General features: G+C 35.4%; 1 protein-coding gene across 1 annotated transcript; it reads left to right on the top strand.

The window, feature by feature from the left end:
- Positions 1-13,591: 13,591 nt before the first annotated feature.
- Positions 13,592-15,494, top strand: LOC306845161 (toxin MIT1-like; the record flags this gene model as incomplete). The annotated part of the gene is made up of 3 exons (XM_079377796.1): positions 13,592-13,663; positions 15,162-15,287; positions 15,369-15,494. 3 exons carry the CDS (start codon positions 13,592-13,594, stop codon positions 15,492-15,494), a joined length of 324 nt encoding a protein of 107 aa, XP_079233922.1.
- Positions 15,495-16,799: the final 1,305 nt, after the last annotated feature.

Here is a 16,799-nt window from a genome sequence, read left to right as displayed (position 1 = left end):
GTCATGAAAGGACAAAGATTTATTCGCACAAATCTCACCTCACGTTGCACTGAATTAACTTCTCTCTCTTTCTCCCTTCATCACGAATTCTCTCACTCTTTCTCTCCCTCAGTATGGTGTTATTCTGCATCAACTGTCAGGAGTGAGAGAGAGAGTGCTTCATTTTGCCTGACTCAAAAAGGAGAAGAAAGTGCAGTTTTACCTTCCAGCTCCAGAAAGATAATGCGTAAATATCAGAGTTTCTGCTTCAGCAGCGTTTTCTAAATTAGAGAAAAGAGCAGAGGCCTCCCCAACAGACTAAGGTAATTTAATAATGTAACATGGAATACATTATTCTTTCACATTACTACATCTGCGTTAAGTAATTGTCGTTATAAATAATGGCATTGTGAAATATGGCCTATGCAAAATAGCTGAATCTCTTTATTTAGCCTTAAATTAGGGCTTCATGTGGTTCATTTTTTCTCACTATCTGTGAGAATGATATTAAAAACATGAAGTTGGTGACCAGATTGAATGCAGATGCCCTGGAGCATAATATACCTATATGTTTAATCCAATAAACATCATAAAAGGTCCGATTGCCTTCCTCAGACTTCAGGCTTATGTTACAGTTATAATATGATTATGATTATTTAACATAAAGTTTTTACTCAACACAGCAAGATCCGGAGATGTTAGATTTATATATGATGAATATTTTCTTATTAATGACAACTTTTTTCACACTGCGGCTACAAATAATGTTAATAGACTGATTAAGCAAAAAACAACAAATCATAGGAGTTTGCCATTTGTCGGGCCAGTCTGAAAAAGTCCAAAGCATTAAAAAAAGACATTTTTGACATTTGTAGAATGTTTTTAAAAGAGTAAATATAAAAGGGCAAATATTTATGATGGAGTTCCTGGAAGTCCTTTCTGAGTTGATATTTCTGTGGTTCTGTTCAAACAATAATTATGAACATTCCTGACATTTAAGAATGCAAGAATTCTCAGAATTCCCAGTTCCCAGAATTGTTTATCAAGTTGTTAAACTACTAATAGATTCTTTGTTTCCAGAGCTTCAGCGAATTTGAAGATGCTCATATTTTCTTCAAAGACATTCATGTGGTCAGCTTGACCGGTGTCACTCATAGGAAATCAGTGTGAGTATGTGCATATCTGCATGTTTGGAGGACAGTAATGTCATAATGCCTCCGGCTAACCTCTTTAATGAGGGAAGCTCCTTATTACTGCCGTATGCTGTGCATCTGCCAAGGGGGCTTGTGTTAGGGGTAAACGGGCTACAGAGGAAGGGGAAGGCACATCAAAGTGAGAAATGCAGGAGAGAAAGGGAGAAAAGGGATGAATCAGTTGAATTTGATGGCAGCTTTCCATTGGAAGGATTGTGAACGGTGCTGTGTGTTAGCAGCAGGCAGAGAGCTTTGTTGTCCCTTTTAAGCCTCGATGTTTTCACCATTGAGCATGATGTAATGCCTTTTTTCCCCTCTGGCCTCAAACTATCAGTGCAGTGTTTTCTTTGGACATATGATTAAGAGATTATATCAAGAAAATAACATTTTTGTTGATCTTTTGAAATGAAAGAGTTGTTTTAGTTCTAAAAACACTACTGTAAGTCTCTGACCTCAAAATTAAAAAGACTGTGTATTGAAACTAAATGGCAAATTGTCTTGTTTTGAGTATGTTACAACACAAGACTGCCCATATTAAACTGACCAGATGTTGTGATAAAAGCAGTACAGTACCCCCCCCCCCCCCCCCCCCCCCCCCCCTTTTTTTAAAGCCATACCACTTCTGAGGTAGTTATGGGTATAGAATGAAAAATGCATAATACACTTAAAAAAAATTGCAATATACAACATCAGAATCAGTAAGTTCCATCTTTTTGGACTCTATATTTATTTGGACTGCCAATTTTTTTGTTTTTATTGGTAATGATAATTTCTATAAACTAATGCATTTTTAACTAGGCGAGTGTAAGAATTAACAGTAGTATTAGTATTGGTAGTATTCTTAAAATAGTAGTAGTATTAAAATAAATGTATAATGAACAAATATGAATTACCAGTGATCAGTGGTATATTTATAAATGAACATTAAGGTGATAATTAATATGCTATCGCACTACAGCACAAAAGTTTTTGGTGGTAAGATTTTTTTTTAAGCTAAAAACAATAAGTACAATAAAAAAAAAATAATAATATACTCACCAAGTATGCTTTTAATTTAATGGAAGAAAACAAATCCCAAATTTTCAAAAATGCAGCACATAAATGTAATATTTCAAAATATTATTTCAATTTAAAAGAACATTTCAGCAGTCAAAATTTTAATATGTTGATTTGGTACTTTATTATTATTATTATTAAAGTTGAAAACAGACATGCTCCTTAATATTTTTGTGAAAGCCTTGATAAATAAAAACCCAATTCATTTGAAATAGAAATGTTATCTTTTAAATTAATTTAGTCACTTTTGAATAATTTTAATGGATACTTGATAGATAGATAGATAGATAGATAGATAGATAGATAGATAGATAGATAGATAGATAGATAGATAGATAGATAGATAGATAGATAGATAGATAGATAGATAGATTTGTATTAAATAAATAAATACAAATCTTGCTGCCCTCAAGCTTGTGATATACCGTGGTACTTTAGCACTTTTTAAAAAGTACTTTAGTAATGTCATCAGAACAAGTCAGTAACAAGTCTGTTACTAATTGCGTCAATGCATGTCATCAAAAATCTGGTTCTAAAATCTAGATAAACTTAGACCATTTACACATATGGACGCTTGAAGCATATCTTTTGATGATGACTATTTTAGTGACGAGTGATCACTGGCAGTGGAACATTTGTCCTGGGACTGTATGAGCTTCTCCCTGTACAGACAGATACTAACACACATACGCAGAGAAACACTTATCTTACTTCAAGGTTGCCTCAGCCCTAAACCTTATCGGGCATGGTTACACACACAATGAGAGCAGCTTCTTAAAGAGTAGAAAGGCAGACTAAAGCCATATTCAACTTATTCTCTAACATGCATAAATGTAACTTTGATGAATAATTATTCAAGAAATATTATAATTTATATTATTATGAAGGCCATTGTAGATCTGCGATCCACTCCTTCAATATCAGACTGTGCAAATTATTATTATTGTTATTTTGTTCTCAAATTGTTAATGTTAACAACATCAGCATTGCGTGACTATGTGTAAGTAAGTGTGTATTAACGTGTAGATTTAAGAAATTTGAACCCAAAAAGCTAATTATTCTTCGAATTTGAACTGGTTCTCTTTCCTGTGTAATCCCAGGCTATCTGATCACATTTAAAACTGGAATTATTTAATTTCAGTCACATGTGTTTCATAAACACATAATCCTTTCTTGATTACAATCCGCCATCAAAATGATCAATTTAATTATTCCAGCTGCGATCCACCACCTGCAGCATCCACACATGCGATAGCCTACTAGCCGGGACTCAGTCTTTGTTTACAGACGCAACAGCATGCTCGAATTTCCCGCAAAAACCTATCCGTACCACTCAAATTAGAAAACATTATTATAAGCTTACCGTTGTGAATCGGGCTAAAGTAAGGGGATAGTTTTGAACACTGGCTTGTTATGTACTTGCTCAAATATCGATTTCGGATCATTTTTAAACAAAAAAAAAAGCTACAGACTTCAGCTTAAACTAAATTCTTATTGATCCTTATGTTACCAAATGCTTTTACACAGAGTTAGTGAAGATTAAAAAAATTCCCAGGATGATAAATAAACATGTGATGTGACAACATGTAGCTTAGATCATACTACTGTTTGAAATGTTCTTAATACAATATTGATTCACAATTTTAGTAAAAAAAAAATAAATAGCATACTGTGCAGGATGCTGTAAAGCGGTATATTCCATTGCATTCATATTCCATTTTATCTCAGCATCTGCTCTCTAGGCCCATTTGCAATGCATCATGTGAATCTACTATAAAGTTACATTATACCTGAACATTATAAATACATGCAGGATTCATCAGGAGCTGGTCAGTGTGAAGGTGCAGGCACAGCAGAAAATGTAATCATTAGTGACTCTTCTCTGGTTCAGGCTGTCACATGATCACCACCATGTGACTGCCGCGGGTCCTGCTGGCCCTCCTTGTCAGCCCAATTTACCATCATGCCAGCACACTCTTGGCTCATGACAGCAGTGTGTGTATAAATACATGTTTCAGAGCCAGGGTTCTGTTTACAGGAGGTTAAAAGATAGAAAACGTTCATCCTAGGGGACTGCGGGAGTCGATTCGTTTTGATCCTATCATAGCACTAAACGGATAAACATTCCAAAATTTTTAAAAAACCGTTAATAAAATATGCTCTTAAAATTACATGGATTTCTATAAAACAAAAAAACAAAGAACAACCTGAACTATATAGAGACCAGAATATCACGGTGACTAAATGATGAAAGAATTCTCATTTTGGGGAACTAGTAACTAGTTGTTTAGCATTGTTTGAAACAGTTACCTGCCCTAATCTTTAATCACTATTGCACACCTTCCGAAATGATACTAGATGATACATTTTTTATGCTTGTGTGATTTTGCCACAGAAACTCTGCATGAGTTTGTCACTTTATTTATTATTTAAGCCATTGTGAAAAACATTGAATTTTTGGTAGCTCTTTAAATTCAGCGAGCCTCTGAATTGCAGATCATTGCAGTCAGTTTTTGGGTACAGATGCTTTAGCACCGTCATGGTCTTTCTGTTTATCAAATTGGTGTTGAAGACATTAGCATCATATTGAAAGTCTTGGCAGCAAAAGGATAAAAGTTAAACATCTCAAGGCCATTTTTTTTTTCTGTATGAGACTTGCATGTTTTTTAAGGACTTTTTAAATTTTGAAAGACTGCCACAAAACACCCTGCCATTATTTCTACTAGGATAGTGCAAGTTGCTTCACTTATAAAAGAATGACCTTATAACATCAAGAGCATGACATTTAATCTCAAGTAATTTGCACACCACAATCTCTTTATTTAGACTTAAAGTAAATCACAGAGTATCAAGATGTAGATCTACGTCAGGGATTCTATTGCAGGGCACTTGACTAACTAATTTTCAGTTTTTGATTAATGATGAAAAGTGTGGCATTAAGGATTAGATGCATGGCGTACCTTACTGTTCACTAAAACTCTGATGTTGCAGCTGTTTTGGAGACCTTCATGATGTCTTGTACAATTTGTTCCTCTGTTATTGGCCACAGGAGCCAAGGCTGTCAGGATCTCAGCCAGGAGAATATGAGTTGCTACCCTTGCAGAACCAAACGTTTTTTTCCATGGATCCTTCATATTACTTGTCTTTTAAGGACTGTGGCATGTAAATGCAAGATATGGTCTAAATTGCATAATTTTCCAACCTGAAAATGATGTTTGTTTATTATCAGTCTCATAAAGGAGATTCAACATAAAACCAAAAGAGTATCTTAAGTTTGGGGGGGGGGGGGTTAAATTACAATGAAATATCTGCTCTGAAATGCACGGTAGCATACATGCACACACACACAAACAAAAATGTTATTGTGCACATTGTGCTTATTGAGTAATGAGATGCTAATTTTTCCCAGTGTCCATTGGGTCTTCCTCAACCCTTCTTTTAATTTCTCTTTTAGAACTAATCTTGCTGACGTTGTGTTTGTTGCCCAGCTTACACAAAATAGTATGCTTTACGTGAACTTTTACAAGCTTTAAGAAGGTCCCTCTTTCCTCTTTCATATATATTATATATAAATTATGGTATTACTGGGGATAAGCATGTAAATATTTGACATGAATAATAGTTGCATTAATTGTATATTTGATTTGTATTTTTTTTTCACCCAAAATATGCACTTTATCCTAATATATATATATATATAGAGAGAGAGAGAGAGAGAGAGAGAAAGTGTGTGTGTGTGCTGTACTTACATATTAATGTAATAAAAAATGAAGCTTCCTCCATTGAAAAAGCCCATCCCTTGTTGTCTTCTCACATATAAATCCACTTTGTTTCGTACTGTTTATGCTTGTAAACAGTGCTTGATCTCTGCATATTTCTCACTGCATATGACTTTTTCACTGTGGTCTTTTTTTAAGTTTGCTTGAATAGTCCTGCAGTCTATAAATCGATTTTAAGTGATAAATGTTTCATGTCTCTCAATTAATAGTTGTTGTTTTTGGCCTGAAATTATATATTTGACCTGACTGCAAATTGCCAAATGAAAATGACAAAATGAAATGCATGCTATATAATCACAAATACTAGACATAAATAATTAGTTTGTGCGAGAATCAAAAATTAGTTAGAATATGGGCAATATAAGAATATCCATAGCATTTTACAATGGTTTTAATCAGACCAATACTAATTGCACTAATGTCTTCTGCCAAAGCACAGTCCCAGACCCACAACTGTGGCAAAATCCAGTTCATTGGTTATGGCCTGATTGAAACCTCAGCCTAAATTAATCAAGTAGATTGAAGTTGCAGTCCAAGCAAAGCGAAAACAATCAATGCCACTCTAAAATGAATGGGCGATGAAACTTTCTAAAATGAGCAGAGTCTCAGAGGCAAGCTAAAATTTAATTAAAGTAGAACATTCATTTAGGTTATTGGAACTTTAACTGAATTACAAGACAAGTAAATTACTGAACCTCAGAACCATTTATAGAAAGAAGAAACTGCACAAAATATGATGCTGTGATCCAAACGTAGAACTTGGCTGAAACCCTAAATACATTCAGGTCAAAGCATTTTGGCCATAAACTTCCTATACACGCATCAACACTTAAACAGTCCATCAACACTAGTGAAAAATCTGTTTTAATAAATAAATTAATAAATGTTTTCTCTTTCTTACTTTCATGAAAAATAGGCACAAATAGGGTAAACTCTTCCATTTTAATTAAATTGTACTCTGGAAATGAGAGAGAACTAATTTTTCAGAATGTATTTAATTTTATTTATTTTTTCTCACACAAATTTCTTATTTTTTATCAATATTTGAATATAGGATATTTTAACTTTTTTTTTTTTTGCAATATTAATTTGAATATTAATTTCCTGCATTTGGAGGCCAAGCATTCTATGCCTATTGAGTGCCTATGGGTGGTTTTATACATTTACAATTCACCAACATATATTATGTATATTTTAGGCCTAAATTAATTTGCTTACGACATAAAATTTATTTTATTTGCAGTGCAGAAAATTTTGTTTCATACGCAAAAACTTTTTAGGCATAAAAAACATACAAGGACACATCAGAGGGCAAAGTCTACCATCCACATTTAAAACACCAAGGAGTGGGTGGAATAATTGGTGTTGGATGTAAACACATCCCTGCTGGTCTTTATTGTATCAACCATTTCTGTATTCATGAGGTTTTACAATGCAACGGGGCACTCAGTAATCTGTTATGACACCAAAAGACACACTTTCTATGCGTCATCCTAACTGCTGAACACCCACACAAAACCATTCTGATAGCATGGGGAACACAGCTCGAAATAATTGATATGCTCTGTATTCATGTTTTTTTTCACCCTCAGTTTGACACCTGCCAAGGGTAGCAAACCAGAACGTGATGGCATAATATCCAAATGCATCCAGACAAAGATGTTTCTTTCAGAGAACATGAGGTAGGATAAGGTTACTGAGTTTCTATTTTAGTTTTAGAAAAACTAAATATTTTAAATATTTAATAAATCTGTGTTCTTGAGTCAGTCCGTGTTCTTAAATAAAGTCAACTGAATGTAGTAAGCAAGAAAGTGTATGTGACCTAAATGAAATATTAATTTACATCCATTTTTCAGGGGAAGTTGTGGCCTAATGGTTAGAGAGTCAGACTCGTAATCCAAAGGTTGCGGGTTCGAGTCTCGGGCCGGCAGGGATTGTAGGTGGGGGGAGTGAATGTACAGCGCTCTCTCCACCCTCAATACCACGACTGAGGTGCCCTTGAGCAAGGCACCGAACCCCCAACTGCTCCCCGGGCGCCGCAGCATAAATGGCTGCCCACTGCTCCGGGTGTGTGTTCACGGTGTGTGTGTGTTCACTGCTGTGTGTGTGCACGTTGGATGGGTTAAATTCCGAGTATGGGTAACGATAGTTTTTTTTTTTTTTTTTTTTAAGAGTGCTTAAACTCGCGATAGATCAAAGTTAGTGATAATGTTTCTATATATAATTTATTCACTGTTTGACTAAATGTGGAAAGAAAACGTTATATAATTATCAAATTCTAATGTTTCTATTAATTTGTAATCATGTTAAATACAAATTCACTCCCATTAAACATATTTTATTAGCCTACATGAGACCCATGTCTGGTTCTTGCCTAAAAAGACGGGTTTATGATGTGATTCATTTGGCTGCTTTTAGCCTTAACCTGGAGTTGGTTCACCCTTTGCCTATGTTTACATCTATCTGTCTATTCATCCATCCATATATTGTTCTGTTGTTCCATCCATCCATCCATCCGTATTTTATTTTATCGTTCCATCCATCCGTATTTTATTTTATCGTTCTAGTCATCTATCTATCTATCCATCCACCCATCCATCCATCCTTATTTTGTCCTATCGTTCCATCCATTCATCCATCATTCTGAATATTGTTCTATCGTTCCATCCATTCATCCATGATTCTGAATATTGTTCTATCGTTCCATCCATCTGTATATTGTCTTATCATTCTAGTCATCTATCCATCCATTAATATGTATATTGTTCTGTTGTTCTATCATCCATTCATTCATTCATCTGTATATTATCCCATCCACTTATCCGTCCATCCATCCATCCTTATATTGTCCTATCATAATATCCTTTCATCTATCAATCTGTATATTGTTCTGTTGTTCCATCCATTCATTTTTATCATTCCATCCATCGTTCCATCCATCCATCTGTATATTTTCCTGTTGTGCTATCATCCATATATCATCCTATCCTATCCTATCCTATCCATCCATCCATCCATCCATCCATCCATCCATATACTGTTCTGTCATTCTATCCATCCTTATACTGTTCTGTCATTCTATCCATCCATCCTTGTATTGTCTGTCATTCTATCCATCCTTATACTGTTCTGTCATTCTATCCATCCATATACTGTTCTGTCATTCTATCCATCCATCCTTGTATTGTCTGTCATTCTATCCATCCTTATACTGTTCTGTCATTCTATCCATCCATATACTGTTCTGTCATTCTATCCATCCATCCTTGTATTGTCTGTCATTCTATCCATCCTTATACTGTTCTGTCATTCTATCCATCCATATACTGTTCTGTCATTCTATCCATCCATCCTTGTATTGTCTGTCATTCTATCCATCCTTATACTGTTCTGTCATTCTATCCATCCATATACTGTTCTGTCATTCTATCCATCCATCCTTGTATTGTCTGTCATTCTATCCATCCTTATACTGTTCTGTCATTCTATCCATCCATATACTGTTCTGTCATTCTATCCATCCATATACTGTTCTGTCATTCTATCCATCCATATACTGTTCTGTCATTCTATCCATCCATATACTGTTCTGTCATTCTATCCATCCATATACTGTTCTGTCATTCTATCCATCCTTATACTGTTCTGTCATTCTATCCATCCATATACTGTTCTGTCATTCTATCCATCCATATACTGTTCTGTCATTCTATCCATCCATCCTTGTATTGTCTGTCATTCTATCCATCCATATACTGTTCTGTCATTCTATCCATCCATATACTGTTCTGTCATTCTATCCATCCTTATACTGTTCTGTCATTCTGTCCATCCATCCGTATATTTTTTATTTTGTTTTATGCATCGATCCATCCTATTCATCCATCAGTAATCTGTTCCATCCTTCCATCCATATAATATTATTGCCAGGCCACTAGCTTTTGGAACTTACCTGTCTGATTACTACAACGATAAATGAATGATTAATAAATCTGAACCTAATGTTACTCATCAGATACCCTCTTACAAAATGGAAGAACTCTCTCCTCTTGTCCTCTTTCTCGTTAGAGACCTTGGCAAATCTGTTTTACATTATGTTTCTGTTTAGCATTAAACATTTATGCTCTCCACTAATTCTTTGTAAGTCCTTCATAGGCTACAAAATGTAATCATCTCTACTGCAGTTTGCTTAAATCCCGTCTCTAAACCATCTGCTCCGTTTACTCAAGCATAATAAAGGATTATGGCACTGGATTATGGGGGTCTTGTTAACAAACCATGATACTACAGAGAAGGCTTAGATAAACACGTATAGCTGAATTTTACGATGCAAGACTGCAGTTCTGGACTTCTGCTCATATGGTCCTCTTTAACCATTCACATCTCTCTTGGTCTGAAGTCAAAAAACGTCAGTGCTAATAACTCCGAGATGATGCAGGAGAGGGGGGAAGAGGGCCAAACACCTGGCACACAGAGAGAAATAGAAAGAGAGAGGCACTAATGGGATATTAATAAGTCCTTGATGAGGCTGAAACTACATTACTGTGCTGCCAACAAAGTCCACTAATATGAAAGCAGAGCTGAGGTGCGTTTAAATGGACTTTTTTAAAAATCATCTGTGAACTAAATTGTGTGAAACCACAAAGAAGCAGAACGATGTGCTTGAACATTTACGAATGCCATTGTGCTGTAGAACAAATTGCTCCTGTCATTACATGCCAGTTCAAATGTAATGCGTCAGCGGCTATTGGTAAGTCAGTTGTGAATCAAATATTTTGTGTTAGTTTTACTCTTCAGACAGATCGATGTACAAACAAATGGATGAATGCATAATTGGCAAAACTCCATAATGAAATGGAGTCCAAAAACATAATCCATATACAACGGCCTCAAAGGGTATTTGAACATTTAAGTCAATGTCTCACTTATATGGGCACTTTTATTTCTTACGGTTGATGATTATTAATAACAGATTTCATTCTTTTTGTTGCATGAAGGTCACATTAAAATAGTTTTATCAGTCCTTTTATTTTTGCTGCTTTTCAAATGCATGTGTGTTGATTTGATTTTTTATGCATGTCCCAGATCCAGACATTCAAATCTTTAAATAGTAAAAGCCATCATAAAAATATGAATTATTACAATTAAAGAGTGAAATAAACCATATTTATTAACCGCATTCAGTGAAATGCGTGATGTGTAAAGAAAACTGGAAAATCAAGGTAAATGTCATTTGTGAACAAAATTATAGTGCATTTCAAGCTGTAAATTGGTCAAATTCTGCAAAAAATGTTAGAATATCATTTAACTGTGTATATTTAACATTCATAGAACTGTAGCCTTGACAAAAGACTAAATAATTAATGAATTAATTAATGTGTTTATTTATTTAAACATGATTTCCACCACTGTCATTTTCATCACATAATTCTGTTAAACACATGCATACATAATTTGAGATGTGGCGTGAGAGGACACTGTGGTGAGAGAATTTTCATGATTTTCAGGAAATATTCCACTATTGAACATTGTTTCATTGAAAAATATAGTGAGAGTTTGAAAAGTGTGTTTTAAGAGAGAGAAACAAACGGCACTGACACACACAATTCAATTCACTATTTAGTCAGTGTGGAAGAACTTGACTGGTCTGCAGAAAGCCAAGTCCTGATCCCAGCTGAACACCTCTGGTGTGACTTTATATGCAGACCTTGAGCCAAAAACTCATCACCAAACACCAATGATTGTACATAAGGGTACTGTCATTTTAGACATGTTCAAATCTGTTGCAACAGAGATGGAAATACAATTTTTAAATACATGAATTATGTTTCCATCTTTGTTGCCACAGTTTTGTTAGTGCCTTTTTCTGTTCTAAAGAAGGGGGTGTCCCAACACTTTTGTGCTTTATAGTGTCTATACAAGTCATTGGTGTTTGGTGATGAGTTTTTGGCTCAAGGTCTGCATTTAAGGTGTTCAGCTGGGATCAGGACTTGGCTTTCTGCAGACCAGTCAAGTTCTTCCACACTGACTGAATCAATCATGCCTTTTTGAACCGTGCCTTATACACAGAGGCACTGTCATGTTAGAATAGAAAAGGGTCCTTTCCAAACTGTTGCTAGAAATTAGAAGCACACAATTCCCTAGAATATCATTTTATGCTTAAACATTAAGATTTGTACTCATAGAAATTACTAAAGTAGTCAAACATGTTCATTAGAAGGGGGTGACCCAATACTTTTGGCACTATAGTGTATTTTGGACACTTTCTGGTTGTCAAATGATGTAGTCAAGTGATGAACTACACCTGTGGTTACTTTGTCAGGACACCTGTGTGAACTTGAGGAGAAATTACTTTATTTCCATGACCTCAAACTCACCTTGACACAGATGGTTACAATCTGTAGCAAAAATTCCACTTGGTTTGATATTTAGTTTTCTGATACAGAGACATGCATACACAGGTAACTGAAATGCCCAAACACTTTTTTAAAACACTTAAATGGCTAAAACAAAGCAAGGTGGGACAATCTTAGAGTAAAGTGAAAGAAATTTGTATTTTTATCTGTTGGTAGCAGCACCCTCAGAGTTTCAATCCCAAATTCTGCCAATGAAAAGCTATAGTTTATGTTTGTGGGTGCTTTCAACATTTCTGTGATCACAATGTTGACAGGCAGCTCTTTCACATTCCTTGCTGTGCGTAAAAGATCTTTTCAAAGTCTTTTCCACCTTGAACCACCGCTGTTAATGCTCAAGGACATTTGCATCTGACGTTGTCATCCCTGACCTGCTGAATGAACACCATTCATAGCTTTCCTTCCTCAATTTTTTTTCCCCATAATTTTTCATTGCCATTTCAGTCATTTATTAAAGTAAATATTGAATAATAATAACTGAAAAAAACCCTGGGAGTGGGGGGGACAAAAAAACACCTTTTGTGTGGCACACGTCATTTTTGACAGAGTCGTGAACTGAAATTTGGGTCCAAACAGGTTTGTTAGCCTTGGGAAATATTGTAGGTTTTACGGGTCAAATGATTATATTTGAACCTAACAATAATTCACAAAAATTACAAGCGCAAGGACTTTGTAATTCTGGTTTTTAATTAATTTTATATTATTGTTTGAAATGCTTATAATTTATGCATTTAAATTGCAACAGGCCAGGACAATGGAAATATATTATTAGGTATGAGGGAATGTTATAATTGTGAGGGGTGTAATGTGTGTCAGGTGGGTGGGAGTTCAACTGTATTACCTTGGATTTCTTTGTTCCTCTCTTTCGTACTTCATCTCTTTCACGTATGAAGACGTGACTCACTGATAACTCTGAATGAAGGACATTGCTTATAAACCATCCGTCCCTCATCAGAACAACTGTGAAGCTGCCTCTCTTCACATTTTGGAGTATACAGTACATACATCTACTCACATATTACGTGACAGCCCTTTGTACCTGTGGGACACTGGCACTTGAAGAAAAACTATACTTCAAAGTCTTTTTTTTTTTGGTGTGTCTGAGCAGTTTGTAGTACTTGGACCCCTCTCTTCAGGGGAGAGAAACCTGTGAGACCAGCGTTTGACGACCATGACATCTAACATTTCTGTCATTCTCTGCCTGGTGCTGGTGTCTTGTGGTTCGACTGCAGTCATCACTGGGGTGAGTGACCCTTACAACTTCAAGAGCCAGTCTGGTCAAGTGGATTGAACGATATAGAACCATAACACTCAATTATTGTGTTCTGTTGTTTTTTAATTATTATTATTGATGGTGTCATATTTGATTGAAGTTGTTTCTTTTCTTTTTTCTGAGTTATTTTTTTTCAGTTATTTACTACATCTATCTTTGTGCCATTTGTGTACATTTTTCTAAATAACTTTTTTCACCATAGCATTATGTAGAACAAATTACAGTATATTTATTACCTGCAATATGGCGCACACACACACACACACATCATATATATATATCATATGTTGTTGTACGATGCAAGATTTAACAATTTTATAACAATTTTAACAAAGGAGGCATGCATAAAATTTCATGTTATTTTTTATTTAGCACTGTCCTGAATAAGCTGTTTCACATAACAATAAGCATATAAATATCCAGATTATATATAATTCATTTATTTTGTATTGATTTATTTGTTTGCTTTTAATTTGTAACTGGTTCAGGAACAATACAGACTGAGGATGCATATGAAAAAAAAGTTTTATTTGAATTCTTTTATTTTTATTGTTTGGTTATTAAAAGGATAGTCCACCCAAAAAACTTCTCTCAAATTTACTCACCCTCATGTCACCCCGAACGAACACAAAAGAAGATACTTTGGTAATTCAGTAGTTTTGATTCCATTGACTTTCATTGTATTTTTATACAAATGCAAAATATCTTCTTTTATGTTCCATTGAAGAAACAAAGTCACAGATTTGGATCAACATGAGGCGAGTGAATGATGAGGGATTTTCCATTTTTGGCAAAACATCCCTTTAACTCATACATTACCTTTAAGGGTGCAGATGATATATTAGGCACACTGTTCATTCTGAATTATTCAACAACACAAATCAAAGCTCTGCATTTCACTTTTAAAACTACAGATCTACATCTACAGATCTTAGCACACACAAATAATGTGATGTAATAAAATTATAAATGTAATATTTTAAGGATTCAAGCATGCATGAATTTGTTCAATGCTGTAATGTTTGAAACTCTCGGAGCATTTCCTAGGGTCAGCAGAGATGCTGTGCTGTTTGACATGAATGTGTTGGGATGCTAAAATGCATTTCCTCCACACCTGTCAGGACAGTAAAGCCTACTGCACTCCCAAAATATGTGAGAGTGCTGTCAGAACACCCCAGGCCTAATGGAGATGGAGGCATGGCGTTTTCAAACACACTGAGACCATCATCCTACTCAGTCTGTCAAGGCAAATCAGTAGCCTGCATCCACAAGAGAAAATCCTATGCCACTTTTGGACTCCTACTCACTATACATAGCTTTAAAAATGCTTCAGATTTGTCGTGTGGTGCTATTTTACTGCATGAGGTCGACACACTGAACATTTAATCACTGCTGTGTTTTCTCACTAGAGTCAAAGGTGGACATGTTGATATATTTATAATGAGAAAGTGTGTGTGTGTGTGTGCAGGCATGTGAGAAGGACTCTCAGTGTGGAGGTGGCATGTGTTGTGCAATCAGCCTGTGGATCCGGAGCCTGCGAATGTGCATCCCAATGGGTCAGGAGGGAGAAGACTGTCATCCAATGAGCCACAAGGTTAATTTCCTCACTTTCCTCCATGTTTATTAAGGTTTTTTTCCCTATCTTCCTGTTTTTTAATCTTTAATTTCTACTTAGGTGCCATTCTTTGGCAAGAGACTCCATCATACATGCCCTTGTCTGCCCAACCTAGCCTGCATCACCATAGCTGATGGCAAGTCCAAATGTCTCCCAGCATCTCCATTCCAGGATCAGTACCTCTGATGAAGATGTTTGCCGGTGTACAATGCAAATTTTTATGTACAAAGTGTATAGTTGTAAAAGTGTTTTCTTGATCGTTTTTAGATTTTATTTTATGGAATTTATTTAATCTTTATGGAAAATAGAAAATAAATTACAGAAAATAAGTAAATTATGGCAATGAGGTCATAAAATGTAAACGCTATTGCCAAAATGTCAGAATATGACCAAAATAAATAACTTCAGGCATGGTCAACGTGTGGTGGCTGTTCTTGGAGTGGTGTGTAACAGCTCTTTGACAGTTCATTATTCAAGAACTATAGCGCAATCTTTCAGTTTCTTACTGAACCATAGTTCTGTGTAGGTGATAATGTAACGTTATCAACATTCAAAGGTTCAGTGTGTAAACCAAGTATTACCTTTTTCTCAAGATTATTATTTTTGAATACATGCACACTGATATTTGATTCTATTTAGCTTTCAGATTTATGATTTCATGCCAAAACATGGAATTTAATTTCACTCAATCATATGCTTTTAAAAGCTATGGTACCTAGAGAGGAACCTATCATACTTGTAATTTAGAAATGGGTTTACTTGGGGTTATGAAAACCCAGCTCCAGAGAAAGTGTTAACCCCGCATTGTGGTGTCAAACTAATACTAGCTGTGTCTCATTTAGAAGGCTGCACCCTCTGGAGGTCACATCCTCTGTAGGATGCATATACAGAGTGTATCACATTGCTATGCCAACACATTTAGAGCATGGTTGCGCTCTCACAATACTTAAATGAAGGAAAATTATTTCTAAATTTGGAAAGTAATTTGAAGAAAAACGTTTTTACATTTTTTATTTTGCTCAGTGCTTGAGAAGCTGCAGCATATGTACAACAGACATGTTAGAGAAAAAAAGGAGGAGGATATTAAGAACAAAGTTTATCCAATTTTACCGGAGGCGATTTAAGGTAAGTTGTAAACACCACATCTGCGCTTGTGTGTATCTTTCAAATTAATGATGGTTGTTTACGGCGACGCAAAGAATTGTGGGTTATCTGTAGCAGTGAAGGATACACCTCATGCATCCTCCGAATTCCTGTGAAAGAAGGTCACATTCGAAGGCTGTATCCGAAAACTGAAAAATGCTACCTTTGGAGGACACATTCCAAGGTAGGCAGGCATCAAGGCACGTCTGAATCCAAAGTAAGCTTCACTTCCTGTCTCATGAGATACCTTCATCTGATCTATTTTTGAAGACAGCATAGATGTATCCTTCGCTGCCTTTGATACATTCGTTTTAAAAGTAATTAAATATTTGTTTAGTTATCACCAAA

This window comes from Barbus barbus (genome assembly GCF_936440315.1).
Source record: "Barbus barbus genome assembly, chromosome: 25".
Lineage (NCBI taxonomy): Eukaryota > Metazoa > Chordata > Actinopteri > Cypriniformes > Cyprinidae > Barbus > Barbus barbus.
Note: the sequence above shows the minus strand (reverse complement) of the source record. Positions and strands in the feature narration are given on the sequence as shown.